Source organism: Anomaloglossus baeobatrachus, chromosome 5 (genome assembly GCF_048569485.1).
Source record: "Anomaloglossus baeobatrachus isolate aAnoBae1 chromosome 5, aAnoBae1.hap1, whole genome shotgun sequence".
Taxonomy (NCBI): Eukaryota; Metazoa; Chordata; class Amphibia; order Anura; family Aromobatidae; genus Anomaloglossus; species Anomaloglossus baeobatrachus.
Genome location: NC_134357.1, coordinates 582,063,192 through 582,079,046, shown reverse-complemented (window position 1 = coordinate 582,079,046; position 15,855 = coordinate 582,063,192). Strand labels below are relative to the sequence as shown.

The 15,855-nt window shown below is 44.6% G+C and overlaps 2 protein-coding genes across 2 annotated transcripts in view; one reads left to right on the top strand and one right to left on the bottom strand.

The window, feature by feature from the left end:
- Window positions 1–15,855, top strand: part of LOC142312468 (uncharacterized) — a 419,059-nt gene that overhangs the window by 73,164 nt on the left and 330,040 nt on the right. The window lies entirely within an intron of this gene.
- Window positions 9,015–15,855, bottom strand: part of LOC142312464 (uncharacterized) — a 104,840-nt gene continuing 97,999 nt past the window's right edge. Inside the window, exon 4 of the mRNA XM_075351404.1 lies at window positions 9,015–11,920. Within this exon, the coding sequence (XP_075207519.1) occupies window positions 10,404–11,920 (1,517 nt within the window). The 3' untranslated portion in view covers window positions 9,015–10,403. The remainder of the gene's footprint in view (window positions 11,921–15,855) is intronic.

The window sequence follows — 15,855 nt, the reverse complement described above, 5'->3', positions numbered from 1 at the left end:
TCACAAGACCTGGATGGAAGCAGGTGGCTTGCACTCCCATGGTAACCGGTGAGGATCTTTGCTGAGTCCGGATACCGTGTTTCCTGGCAAAGGAAGAGTCCATGAAATTTCCCCCTGCCCCAGAGTCTATCATTGCTGAGGTAGGAATTAGCTGTCCCTCCCAACGGATCTGAATGGGGAGTGAGCAATGGGTGTATTTCCCCTCTGAGTCCTTCGGTGAGGTGGACATTACCGTCAAGGGAAATACCGCATCCAAGTGTCCACTTGCCTCAGAGATTTCGGACTCCGCGTCCGTGTTGTCACACTCTGCCATGGCTGCCAATACCTTATGTGGGCGATTTGGACGTTTCGGGCAGTCGATCAAGAAATGGTCCGATTGACCGCAATAGAAGCACAAACGCTCACGGAGCCGGTGTTCACGACGTTCGTTGGTCTCTCGTTTTTGCAGAGAGTCCACTTGCATAGGTACGTCCTCGGCCTCCCGTGGCGTCCTGAGAGCGGGTTCTCTGGAAGGAAACGCAATATTGTTTACACGGTTTACAGCTGCCCATTTTTCCTGTCTACGTTCCGTCAAACGGGTATCAATGCGCACACAGTGCTGGAGAAACAGTTCAAAATCCCCTGGAGATTCGGAACGGGCTAACTCGTCCTTGATGGTACCGGACAAACCTTTTCTGAAAACAGACAATAATGCATTGTTTCCCCAATCGGTGTCTACCACTAACCTCTTGAACTCAGTGGCATATTCAACGACAGAACGCTTTCCCTGACGTAAGGAAAGGAGAGCCGCTTCAGCGGTAGCACGGCGATTCGGATCATCAAACATTTGCGCCATTGCGTTCAGAAAGTCATCCAGGTGATTCAAACGGATGTCCCGATTCTCTATCATGGGATTAGCCCAAGCCAGTGCTCGTGAGGTTAATAACATGATGATACATAATACCTTTGACCGATCAGAACGGTAATAATCAGAATGTACATCGAAAAACAGTATACATTGGTTAACAAATCCACGGAACTGACTACGATCACCATTGAAACGGAATGGGGGTAACCTAGGCATACCGGCAGCTGATACGGACGTAGTGGGGACGGCTTCCTGAGCCTCCACTCTGACTTGCAAATCCTGTATAGCCGGCCCCAGTACCTGGTGATCATGGCCCAGCTGTGCCTCCACATCTCTAAGTTTATTCTGCACCGCCTCCATCTCCTGCTGCAGGGAGTTAATCATGGAGAAGAGCTGGTCTACTCGTGTCTCAGTCATTGCCCCAGCGAAATCCTCTTATAGGCCTGAGTATAATGTAATATTTATATATGTTCTGAGGATTTCGATAGCGTAGGGCAATGACAATCAGAGACGAGTTCTTGGTACAAGATATTTTATAATGTGTAACCACGGTAGATACACAACGGAAAACACAGTGGTACAAATACACAAAATACCTTCCCGAAACGGAGCGAAGGGAATTCCCGGGGCCACGCACCGGACTCCCCCAGGGAGACCACCAGAGCGAACCCCTATACAGGGACTGTCCGGCAATCACCCCGGAAGGCCTAAATGCGCCGCAGCCGGGACACAAGGGGCAAGCGGTAAAAGTCCAGGAGTGTCCGTACGGGATGATTGTCCAGAGTGGTTACAAACCAGAGAGAACCGGGCAGAGTGCTGACCGAAGATGGCAGACGGAATCCGGGCACAGCTTTGAGAAACCGGGTAAGGTCCAGAGTCGGTCGGTCGGTAGTCTTTAGGTGGATCCAAAGGCAATCAGGATTAGCAGCAGCAAAGCAGGAGCACACAGCAAGCAGTATACTCAGGCACTGGACTAGGCTTAGAGGCGGCCTTTTAAGCAGCTGGACAGGAAGTAGGGCAACAGAACAGTAAACTCCATGTTAACCGAGGGCAAGCTCATTCAAAAGAGAACTGGAAAACCTGGAAACCTGACACATTGCTACAAAAGAAGACAGACAACATATAATTAAAATCACATAAAGGATTAAAAAATAAGCATAGGAGCACCAGAAAAAGTTCCAAAACATGTGGAGCTCATTATTATATACAGTAGTATAAGGTGGCGGAACAACACAAGGTTTATACCCACATATCATCAAAATGGACAATAGGTTCATGGTGTCTTAAATGTGGAGATACGGAGCAAAGCTAAATTGCTCATTCAGGCCTACAGGGGAGCACGTGCCCAGTGTGAAAATCCTCTTGCATTCTAGTCTAGCCAACATATTCTTTAGGTTACCACCACGGATCCCGACGTTGATCTGGTCAATCCCCATCACTCTTAGGCCCCTTGGGTCACAGTTGTGGTATAGTTTAAAGTGTCTGGGGAGAGTCCTTAGCAGCGACGGGTCCGTGACAGTGGTGCCTTCAGAATATCCCACACGTGTTCGCGTATACGCATCCGTAATTGTCTGGATGTCAGACCTATATATACGCGATCACACGGGCAAGTGGCATAGTATATAACGTGTACTGCTGCAGGAGATATATTTTTTTATTTTAAAACTTTGTTTTTTATCAACTGAGTAAAACTCCTTCCCCCTTACAATATTGCCAGATCTACATGATACAGTCACCACACATAAAGCACCCGACTGTTGGAGGCCCAGTACCCAAAAACCCTGTTGAACGCTTTGCCACATAGTGGCTATCAACTAGTAGATCTCTAAGACTCCTACCTCTACGTGAGGTCATAAGTGGAGTCTCAGACAATCTATTCTCCAAAACTGTATCCGTCTGTAAGACAGACCAGTGTTTTGAAAGGGCCTCTCTTATCCTCCCCCATTGGCCATTAACAGTTGAAATGAACCGTAATTCACCACTCCCCTCCCTTTGTCCATTCAGATGGGATTGATATAACAATTGATCCCTTGATGTGGTCTTTGCTATTTGGTATCCATTTTTGATACCACGGATGCCATAGCCACGCTCCCTAAATCGCACACACAGGTCCTCGGCTTGTTTTTCAAATCTCTGCGGTGTGGATCAGATTCTTTTTGCTCTAAGAAACTGCCCCGTGGGTATGGCTCTGATCGTGGACCTTACATAGGCTGAGGATGCGTGCAACAACGCATTGACCGAAGTAGTCTTGCGATATAAATCAGTCTCGATTGTTCCGCCCTCACCCACCTCCACTACAACATCCAAAAAATCCACCCTTCTCTTATCCACCTTATATGTCAACTTTATATTAAAGTCATTCTGATTCAATTCAGACATAAATTGGTCAAGCAGAGACCGGGTACCTTGCCAGAGGAGCAGCACATCGTCAATATAACGATACCAGCAGACTATATTCTGGGCAAGGGGCAGTTCATGAAGTATAGACTGCTCCCACCTGCCCAGAAACAGCCCTGCATAAGATAGCGCACATGCCGCTCCCATGGGCGTACCCCGTCTCTGCAAAAAGAACCGATCTTTAAAGGTGAAGATGTTGTGGTGGAGGATAAAGTCCAAAAGGTCCACAATCAGGCCACACAGGGGGGCGTCCCACACACTCACCGCCAAGAAATATCCTACAGCCTCTAATCCCTGCGTGTGCGATATACATGTATATAGGGCCTCGACATCCGCGGTAACAAGCCACATATCAGGTTCAATTTGTATTCCGTCAAGTTTCTTCAATAGGTCATTGGTATCTTGAAGATATGTAGGTAAATTACGTACCAATGGTTTAAGGTAGAAATCTACAAAGGTACATATAGGCTCACAAAGGCCGCCAATCCCCGAGACGATAGGATGTCCTGGGGGATTGACGGCATCTTTGTGAACCTTTGGCAAGAGGTAAAAGGTCGGTAATTTAGGAGATTTAACTAACAGACCCTCTCTCACTTTGGGAGTGATGGTCCCCTCCACCAATGCTTCATCCAGGATCATCATTAGTGCAGTTTTATACTCTACCAGAGGGTTTGCAGGGAGTCTACTATAGGTCTCACCATCATTAAGCTGGCGAAAGGCCTCTCTTTCGTATTTTGATGTTGGCCATATTACGACGTTTCCGCTCTTGTCTGCGTTTTTGATAACGACATCCGTCATCTGACGGAGTTCTTGAATTGCCGCTCTTTGCTGTCTCGTCAGATTGTCCTTTGAGCTGTATCTAGGGATCTTTTTTTGCTCTCTCATGACCAATCTAACAAAGATCTCTACCTGTGGGCATATTGACAGGGGAGGGAAGCTCGTTGATCTGGGAAAAATCTCCCTTGGGAAAACCCCCGAGGTCCCCATATTATTTTCAATCTCAAGGTCCTCCAAGGCTGCAATGGCTTCCTGTTCTTTCACATCCAGTGCCTCTTTGCCCCCTTCTGCCTTGGTATGTAATTTACCAATTTACGAGCAAACAGGTGCAGGTCTTTAGAAGCTGTAAATAAATTAAATGTTCCAGTGGGCACAAAAGATAAGCCCAACTGTAAAGGTGGCTTTACACACTGCAACATCGCAAACGACATCGCTGTAACGTCACCGGTTTTGTGACGGAATAGCGACCTCCCCAGCGACATTGCAGTGTGTGAAACATATCAGCGACCTGGCCCCTGCTGTGAAGTTGCTGATCGCTACAAATCGTTCAGGACCATTCTTTGGTCCTTTGTTTTCCGCTGTGCAGCATGATCGCTAGAAAGTCTCAGTGTGTAAAGGGGACTTTACAGCGACTTCGTTAGCGACTTCCCTTTCAAAAAGCTGCTTTACAACGTCCCCAATGACTAACTAAGTCGTGCTGCAGGTCCGGATCGCTGTTGAGTCGTTGGCCAGGTCTGCCTGTTTGACAGCTCACCAGCGACTCACCAGAGACTTTGTAGCGATCCCGGCCAGGTTGGGATCGCTGGTGGGATCGCTAGAAAGTCTCAGTGTGTAAAGGGGCCTTTAGACCTGCACCTGTGTCTCAGTCAGTTTATGTGAGGATAAATTAATTACCTCCAGTTGGCTTTTTTTGGTCTTCTGTTGATCCTGGAGTGTAGTGGGGGATATCCCCTTCCTCTTCCCTTGAGTTGGTCCCCGGTTGTTTCTATAGCCCTCTGTGGTTTTTCTACTGGAATGTGGGTGGTTATCTCTTTCCTCCATATCCACGCTTTCACCAGAAGTACGAGAGGATAGGGATATAGATCTAGGTCTGTAGCTATTAAAACGACCCTTCCTCCACCTATATACCTGCTTGCTCTGAAAATAATTTTTATCTCTGATTAATTTTTTGGTTTTAGTGGCCCTAATCTCACTCTCCCATTTGGAGAAATCGCTTTCTACCTCTCTATTAAATTTAGCCAATATGGCTAGGTGTAGACGGCATTTCTATGAATATGGCAATAAGAGTGGCAGGACCCTGGCTAGAGCTCTGAGGACTCAGAGAGCGAGAGGATATGTCTCTAAGGTGCACACCGCGGGAGACAGGTGGGCTACTTTGCCGAAAGACATTGCCTCCACTTTTAAAGATTTCTATTCCACCCTCTATGCAATTGATGAGGGGCGGTCTGAGAGGGCCAGGACGGAATTGCGTAGCCGTATACGGATGTACATCGCGGACTCCGGCTTGGGACATCTCAAACCGGAGGCTGCGGCCGATCTGGAAAGGCCCATCTCGGAGGAGGAATACCGGTCCGCACTTAAAAGATCTCCCACAGGTAAGGCCCCTGGCCCGGATGGTTTCCCTCTGCTCTATTACAAAAAGGTGGATTCCATTTTGATTTCTCTCAGCATTCAACCATGGCCCACATTCTGAAGCTGCCCCCTTGCCAAGGGATACCCTAGCTGCTAATATAGTAGTTATCCCTAAAGAGGGCAAAGACCCTACTTCGTGCTCTAGTTACCGACCCATTTCCCTCCTCAACACAGATCTGAAGCTCTTCACTAGGATTCTTTCGGATAGACTTTCTCCATTGCTTGGGGAGATTGTTCACCCAGACCAGGCTGGGTTCATGACGGGTAGGGAAGCAAGGGACAACACGACTAAGGCTCTGAACATAATACACAAGGCTAAATCCGATGGGCTGCCTTTGATGCTTCTGTCGACCGACGCAGAAAAAGTGTTCGACAGAGTTAACTGGATTTTTATGGAGGAGGTCCTGCGGGCAGTGGGGTTGGGGAGCATGATGCTTGCTTGGATTTGTTCCTTGTACAGCATCCCTTCGGCAGCAGTCAGAGTGAACGGTCTCCTTTCAGAGAGATTCCCCATTCGCAATGGAACAAGACAGGGCTGTCCTCTCTCGCCCTTGATTTTCATATTGACTCTGGAACCCCTGCTCAGTCGGATCAGAGGCAACATTAACATATCGGGCCCTAACGTCTCAGGTTCTACTTATAAAATCACGGCTTATGCGGACGACTTGCTTTTTTTTATTACCGACCTTCGGGTTTCCCTCCCTAATCTTCTGAGAGAGTTGGAAACATACACCTCTCTATCCAACTTTAGAATTAATATGTCAAAATCGGAGGCCCTAAATATATCTCTCCCCCTTGAGCAATTCACATCGCTACAATCCGCGTTCGAGTTTAGGTGGGCTAGCCAGTCCTTGAAGTATTTGGGCGTTCAGTTGACTGCGGACTCTAGTCAAATTTACAAGTTGAATTACCTCCCGCTCCTGCAATCAATTAGAAAAGATTGCGCTAACTGGGGGAAGGGCTACTTCACATGGTTCGGGAGATGTGCAATATTGAAGATGAATATCCTGCCACGTCTCTTATACCTCTTTCAATCCTTGCCGATTAGGATCCCTAGCTCTTTCTTCAAGGAACTGGCTTCTCTACATATCAAATTTATCTGGGCCAACAAACCTGCGAGACTTTCCCGGTCTCTCTTGTGCAGACCTAAGAGTAGGGGAGGCCTGGGTATCCCAGACCTTAAAAAGTACTATTTGGCCACGCACATGGTTAGGGTATTGGACTGGTGCCGCCATTCCAGCACAAAGCCGTGGGTGGCCCTAGAACAGAGTTTCTCGGAAATACATCTCCCGGCCACCCCCTGGCTTTTGAACCTCTCCCTGCCTGCTCTGAGATCCCATCCTACCATTGGCGCCACTCTTGAATGCTGTTCGAGAGGGGAGGTCAGACGTCTCCTCTTGCCAGTGCCTTCCCCTATGTCACCCATACTAGGTGACCCGGAATTCCGTCCTGGTCTCTCGGACCCGGTCTTTAGAAATTGGGTTCAGGGGGGCAAATTCAGAGCTTGCCATCTGGGTAGAGAGGGGGAATGGCCTTCACTAGCGGATATCCGGGGCCTCTTGCCTTCGGGTCCCCTGGGGGATTGGAGGGCCATGCAGTTGAGGCACTTCGTGCACTCCCTCCCTCGCTTCAGTCGATATGCCGGACCTCCTACGGGATTCGAAAAGTTGTGCCTGGGAGAGGGAGTCTTACGGCACTCACTACCCCTGGTATACAACATGCTATCAGATCCGGGGGATTTGCCCCCCCCGGCCTACCTGCTGCAGTGGGAGAGGGACCTGGGGATTAGTTTATCCGACTCACAAAGAAACAACATCCTCCAGCTGGCACATAGAACTTCGATCAGTTCCAGACTGTTGGAAGCTAATTACAAACTGTTGGCTAGGTGGTACAGGGTCCCGACCAGACTCCATAGAATGTTTCCCTCAGTTGACCCGGTTTGTTGGAGATGCGGTCTGGGGGAGGGTGATTTTGTGCACATTTTTTGGTCTTGCCCTTCTCTGCAGCGGTTTTGGTCAGAAGTGGGGGAGGTAATCAGACGAGTGACCGGTACTACTGAGAAAATGGGTCCGGAGCTATTTATTCTACAGCTATCCGAACTCCCGGTCTCTAAATATAGGAGATCATTGCTTAGATTTCTGGTCATGTCTGCCAGGTCTTGCATCCCGCTTGGTTGGAAGTCTACTACCCCCCCCACGGTGACACAGTGGGTTTCGCGGATTAACGATCTGATGCATATGGAGGATTTGACATCCTCTATTAACGACCGCCAGAAAGACTTTTATAGGACATGGTTTCCATGGTTGGAGTTCACCTACTCGGCGGAGTACGCGGACTTGTTCTCGGAACCTCAGGAGTCGTGATTCACCTTTTTTTTTCTCTTTCTTTCTCCCCCTCTCTCTCTCCCTCGCCCCCCTCTTCCTTCCTCCCTAAACTACTCCCTGACCCTCCCCCCTGCTTTCTTCTCCCACTCCTTCCTTTATATCTCTCTTTCTCTACAGGCCTTCAATCTTTTTCAGGCTTTGATTTCTTTTTCTTCGCTCTTCTCCCTACTTACATTAAGTTGGGTCGGCTTATAAAAGGTGTAAACTGGGCCAGACTTGAGTAGTAGTGGGGATGGGAATTGCATATGTGTGCTGACTGTTTGTATATATATTACCGTCATTTCTGTAATAATACCTGCGTCCCAGTGGGGAGCAGGGGATGTAATGTTTGATACGAGTTTGGCTTTAAAATAAAGAATTTAAAAAAAAAAAAAAAAATTTAGCCAATGTTTCCTCAGTGAGTTCTTTTTTGAGTTTTTCTTGAATGTTTTCAATTTCAATTTCCAGGTCATTTACATTTGTCTCGTTCAATTTGATCAATAACTCCATGAATTGTTTAGAGCAAGCATTGGCACACCCCTCTCAGGCATTTACAAACCATTCTTCCTGAATAGGGAACGAGGGGAACACCTGGATCCTAAGACCACGAGGGATTAGACCCTTGGAAATATACTGTTCAAGATAACCCTTGTTCCACCATAGTTTCGTACGTTTTTGCAATAGCTGTTTTAGCTTCAGCATGTCCTCCTGGTGATCGTTATACTTATTATTAAGACCACCATTGAGATCCTCCTTGAAGGCCTCATTTATGTGTGAGCGCCAGGTGTTGTCTCGCGCTCTAAAATCCATAGTTCCTGAATATAGAACTGTGAATAACACAGAAACAAAACAGATGAAAAAAATATTCATAAAACAAATGGGGGAAGACATATTACCAACCATCATTAGGTGCAAGTGCACATATATTCCCCCATAATTGGAAATATTAAAGGATCTACTCCTACATAATATGCAAAAGATGTGGAAACCACACAATGGAGTTTTAGAAATCCACTTAATTTATTGAAAAATTATTTAAGATTACAAAGAGACAAAACTCTATATAGTTGAAACAAAGTAGCAAAAGAGACGACTGACAAGGAGGTAATAAATCTCAGAAGGTGGGGACCAGAAAACTGCAAAAAAAAGTTTTTTCCCATGTTAAAGGGCAGTCTGGAGGAACGCGGACAAAATACTGAAAGTAAATATATATTCCTATGAATCCGCCTCCCGCAGGCCAAATATCCCATAAATCCTCCCTGGTATACAGTGGCTATCCACTTAAGGTACTGTGGGTCCCTATCATGTATCCCACAAGAAAAAAAAATCGCACCAATAGTATTTACCTTGGGAACGCACAGAGTGGTATCTAGCAGCCTTCCCGATATCCAGGCGGAATCAAGCAGTTGCTGGTCAGAGGCCCGACGCGCGTTTCGTGATCCTTTTTCAAGGGCCACCACACGTTGTCTGATTACACCCGAGGGGCTCATATTTATCTAAAGTTCCCACCACTGCGCACGCGCCGCCAGCGGGACCCGGAAGGAATCCACAGTTGTAGCCCATGTCCTGGGTACATCTATGTGTGGTGGCTCTTGAAGCACTGACTCCAGAAGCAGTCCACACCTTGTGACTCTCCCCCAAATTTTTGAATGGCTTTTTCTTAACAATCCTATCAAGGCTGCGGTTATTCCGGTGCACCTTTTCTACTACAATTTTTCCTTCCATTCAACTGTCCATTAATATGCTTGGATACAGCACTCTGAACAGCCAGCTTCAGTAGCAATGACCTTTTGTGGCTTACCCTCCTTGTGGAGTATGTCAATGACTGCCTTCTGGACATCTGTCAAGTGAGCAGTCATCCTCATGATTTTGTAGTCTACTGAACCAGATTAAGGGACCATTTTGAATGCTTAGGAAGCCTTTGCAGGTGTTTTGTGGTAATTATTCAAATTTTCTGAGATAATGACTTTTTTAATTGGCTGTAAGCCATAATCAATAACATTAACAGAAAGAAACAATTGAAATATATCATAATGTTTATAAAGACTCTATATAAATGTTTCACTTTTTGTATTGAATTACTGAAATAAATTAACTTTTTGATGATATTCTACGTTATTGAGATGCACCTGTATATTGCATCTCCCTGTGTGATTTTTTCTTAATGGTCAACAAATTATAATTTTCAAGTAGAACATTTCTAAAACATCTAGGTATGATAATGGATTCCACCCGTGTGATTTTTGTGATATTCAAAAAGATTGCATTTGTATGTAAAATATTTCCCACATTCTATCGTGAAACAGACTTCTCCCCTGTGTGAGCTCTCTGGTGTCCAGAGATTTTTGGATAAAATATTTCCCACACTCAGAATAGGAATACGGCTTCTAACCTGTGTGAGTTCTCTGATGTAAAACAAGATCTGATTTCTGTGGAAAACATTTGCCACATTCTGAACATAAAAATGGCTTCTCTCCAGTGTGAGTTCTCTGATGTATAACAAGAAGTGATTTCTGTGCAAAACATTTCCCACATTCTGAACATGAAAATGGCTTATCCCCTGTGTGAGTTCTTTGATGTACAACAAAACTTGATTTATGTGCAAAACATTTCCAACATTCTGAACATGAAAATGGCTTCTCTCCTGTGTGAATTCTTTGATGTATAACAAAACGTGATTTCCGTGCATAACATTTCCCACATTCTAAACATGAAAAAGGCTTCTCCCCTGTGTGAGTTCTCTGGTGTGCAACAAGATCGAATTTCTGTGGAAAACATTTACCACATTCTGAACAAAAAAAGGGCTTCTCTCCTGTGTGAGTTCTCTGATGTATAACAAGAAGTGATTTATGTGCAAAACATTTCCCACATTCTGAACATGAAAATGGCTTCTCCCCTGTGTGAGTTCTTTGATGTGAAACAAGATCTGATTTCTGTGGAAAACATTTCCCACATTCTGAACATGAAAATGGCTTCTCTCCTGTGTGAGTTCTCTCATGTATAACAAGAAGTGATTTATGTGCAAAACATTTCCCACATTCTGAACATGAAAATGGCTTTTCTCCTGTGTGAGTTCTTTGATGTGTAACAAAACGTGAATTATGTGCAAAACATTTCCCACATTCTGAACATGAAAATGGCTTATCCCCTGTATGAGTTCTTTGATGTACAACAAGATCTGATTTCTGTGCAAAACATTTCCCACATTCTGAACATGAAAATGGCTTCTCTCCTGTGTGGATTCTTTGATGTATAACAAAACGTGATTTATGTGCGAAACATTTCCCACATTCTGAACATGAAAATGGCTTCTCCCCTGTGTGAGTTCTTTGATGTTCAACAAGATTTGATTTCTGTGCAAAATATTTCCCACATTCTGAACATGAAAATGGCTTCTCTCCTGTGTGGGTTCTTTGATGTATAACAAAACGTGATTTATGTGCAAAACATTTCCCACATTCTGAACAGGAAAAAGGCTTCTCTCCTGTGTGGGTTCTTTGATGTATAACAAAACGTGATTTATGTGCAAAACATTTCCCACATTCTGAACAGGAAAAAGGCTTCTCCCCTGTTTGAGTTTTCTGGTAACGAAAAGACTCTGAAGAAAATCTTTTCTCCCCTGTGTGAATTTTTTTAGATTCTAAAGTTGAAAATGACGTTTTTACTGTAGGAGCATTTCTATTTTGAATGCTTGTTTTGTGACTTATATTTTTCTTAATAGTCTGAGATAAATCAGAAGGTAGGACCTGTACAAAAGAATGAGATGATACATCTTTGCTTTGGAGAGATGATCCTATATCTGGAGCCATGGCATTCACTTCAGTTATATCTTGTGTGATATCAAGGTCATCTGATTTAAAAACTGAAGAGGTCAGTTGTATCTCTGATCTCCTGGTACAGACATCTGCCAAGAATAAAAATTATTTTTTAATATATAAAAATGAAAGGATACGATTTATAAAATAGCTAAAGAAACTGCAAGTTATGTAGCAATCTATAATTAGAATAATTATTTACTGAAACAAAAAATGTTCATAATTTAATACTAGACCTCAAAACAGGAACCAGTAGACCATGATGTTCAACCCTCTTTTTTTCATTTTGCCTCCCATATATTGGAATAATAATCCACCAAATAATGTTGTCTGGCTAAAATTATACCAAAAAAATGAAGGGTTTCCACATTAGTTATAGCTGAACGACTCTTGAAAAGCAATATGGCTGCATAATCCAATCCAGGAAACTGCAAAAGCCAAATGTTCTTGATGCTTCTCAGCGTTGCAGTGGCCCAAACACTGTTACTATCCACGTTTGGCATTGCCACAGGGAAGAACCCATATAAACATTTACGGTTTATGTGTTTCCTGAAGCCTAAGGCCATGTGCGCACTGGGAAATGGAATTTTCTTGAGAAAATTCCGCATGCTCTCAAAGATTACCGCACCCGCGGTAAAAAACCGCGGCAAACCGCACCCGAAAACCGCATGCGGTTTGCCGCGGTTTCACCGCGGTATTGTTCGCGGTATTGCCGCGGTTTTGCTGCGTGCGGGTTGGGATGTGCTTTATTGCATTCAATGCAATAAAGCACATTGAAAAAAAAAAGTCATTTAATTCTGAGATAGTAGATAGATAGACATAAGAATAGATAGAGGGATAGATAGATAGACAGACAGATAGAGGGATAGATAGAGGACAGATCGCTGCATTTCCCACGGTCGGCAGTGAGTTCACATTACCAGCCGTGGGAAATGACCGGTAATTACCTCTGCTGTCTGCTGCATTCATTCAGCGCTGTGTCTGTGACACATCGCGGCTGGATGTCAGCAGTGCAGGACCCTGTGGATTATGCCGGAGCTGTGTGGATTACGCCGGAGCTTTGGTGCGGGAGGGGTTAATAAAAGGGTGAACGAGGCTTGTTTGTTTTATTTAAAATAAAGGATTTTTCGGTGTCTGTGTTTTCTTCACTTTACTTACGGGTTGATCATGTCAGCTGTCACATAGACGCTGCCATGATCAAGCCTGGAGTTAATGGCGGTGATCCACCACCATTAACCCCTTGTTGTATTACCCTGACCGCCACTGCTACACGGCGGCAGGAAGAGCCGAGGACACGCCGGTGCTGCCGCATATTGCATGCGACAGTCCCGGGGCAGCTGCGGCTGATATTCTCGGCTGCGGGAGGGGGAGTGAGGCGGGGGACATTAACCCTGCCCCTCTCCCTCCCCAGCCTGAGAATACCGGGCCGCCGCTGTGTGCTTACCTCGGCTGGACGGTAAATATGCAGCGGAGCCCACGTTCTTTGTTTTCTATATTTCCGTTTTCTTTCTATGTGTGTTCTATGTGTCTGTGTTCTATGTCTGTGATGTCTGTGTGTGTGTGTGATCTGTGTGTGTTTACTCTCTGCACGGCTTCCTCTTCCTGTAATAACATCACTTCCCTGCAAAACCGCAGACAGGCGATGTACATTACCGGAGGTAAACCGCGAAATACCGCAGGGAATAACGCAGGAAAACGCAGTGAACTGCACAGAATTTGCTGCCTGCGTTATTCCCTGCGGGATTTCACGATTAACATTGGAGTCAATGGAGTGAAATCCCGCAGCGATGTGCGGAAAAGAAGTGACATGCACTTGTTTTTGCTGCGGGATTCCTGCAGCAAAACATGCAGCTGTCAAATTCCGCCCAGTGCGCACAGGATTTTTTTTCTCCATAGGATTTGCTGGTGATTCACTGCAGAGATGTTATGAACATTTTCTGCAGCGAAACATGCAGCAAATCCGCGAAAAATCCGCGGCAAAATCCGGTACGTGCGCACATAGCCTAAGCTGGGTGCTATGTAGGAAGTATAATTACATATTTGCAATTTTGCCTCTAAAACATCTACTCTGTGCTAATTTCCAGAGACTGCCTCTGGAGTCAAAAATAGTAATTTACACTAAAGCAGAATACGGTAAATGCTATTTATTGACTATATGTTGTGGTATCACTATTTGTTTTAAGAACATCCAAATGCAATGTTTGAAACACATTTCAAATTAAGAAATAATGTTTGGAACACCATTCTAAGTCTGAACTGGGTGCAAAAACCTAAAAAAACTTCACCATATGGAGAGAAGGTATGCAGACCAGTGATTATGTAAGGGGGAATACATGTAATAGCAGAAACTGCTGTGTGAATACATACTGTCCTGAAAAATACAATAGCTATATGTGAAAATGAAAATGTAACAATGGAATCTGCATAACTACTATGAACATATGAAGAAAGATAAATTTAGCTATTGAATTGATCAATGCAACAGAGCCTCAAAACCTCTTCACTGTATTCTCTTACATTGGATTACAATTTCAGACTTTTTTTTTTTTTTTTTTTTTTTTAGTGAACAGGAAACAAATCAATCTTAAAATTACAACTAAGATAAAGCACAATGTGTCACGAAAAAAATCTCAGAAACACTGGGATAAGATTCAGCCTTACAAAGGTGTTATCATGTAAAGTGACAGATGTCAGATTGGAGAAATGGGGCCTGGATAGGAGCAGAAAACTGGCTGCAGTGGAAAGCCATGAAATAAGAGCGGCTTTGTACTAACTACTATAGAGAAACTGTGACTATAGACAATAACACATCTACTAAAATGACCGCCCTCCACCCGACAGCCTTCACCGTCAGTGATTTAGTAACTAGAGGTGACACATCTGGAGTAATTACAGTATGCGGCTCGGGGGCTCTCGGCAATCCAAACTATTGTAGGGGCCAATATCTTCTGTCAGATGAATTTCTTGAATAAATATTAGACATTTAGAGAGAACTTTTTAACATAGTCCAGTAAAGCGGAGTTGTACTCATTTAAGATGGACTATTGGAGCTACTATGAGTTCTGGCCAGAAAAGTATTAGTGCTCCCCATTTCAGGAGCGATTGTGCAGTAATCTGAATTCCTTAGGATCGGAAACATAATAGAATTCATGACGATCCTGTAGATGTAACTGTATTTTAGATCCATCAACCACGCACAGCTTAGCGATTTATCATGGCAGCGGTGTCATGTTCTTGTGTAGTTAATCACAATCCTCTTTGAAGGAGACGAGTGGGATTGGAGAGAACATCTGTGCTCTATCCCAACAAAGCAGGACCTGGAGACCATGTTTAACAGACTATAAGAGACTCTGACTGGGGCTCTGTATTCTGTTAAACAGGACATCACGCAAGTGGGCATCAGAGAGGATAACCTAGAGTCTGACACAACGTCTTTATAGCTATCAATAGAGGACTAATATCTTATGTCTGAACATACCACTCAGATCCAATCTAACATTCAAAGATGACAGAGAACCGTCACAGATGAAACCTGCTCCGTATTTGTGGCCTGTCTGAAGAAATCTCTTCCCTTATGTGGGAGAAAACCATTAATACTTTATCCTATGATTTACTTGGGAGGAAAGAGGACTAGCTTATGGAAATGGATATAATTCACAGGGCTCTTGGTCCCAAATCCACCTTGCCCTGAAGACCATGTGATGTTGTGTCCTGCATTCATTTTTACAAGAAGTAAACTATTTCACAAGCTGCAAGATCTAAAAAGAACATATAATTGGAAGACTGTGACATTGTTTTCCTCCCACATCTGGCCAGGAGCACACTACAACTTCATAAAGCCTGATGAGCACTCGATTACTTCAAGACCAAGGGGATCTCCTACAACTGGGGTGGGGGGTGGGGGGGGGGTTTCTCATTTCAACTTTTTGCAAAAAAAGATGGGGGCTCCGCAGAATTCAAGAACTTGGGGGACCTCCCGACCAACTTATCTACCTTTGACTTGCCTCAGATCCATCTGCCAGAA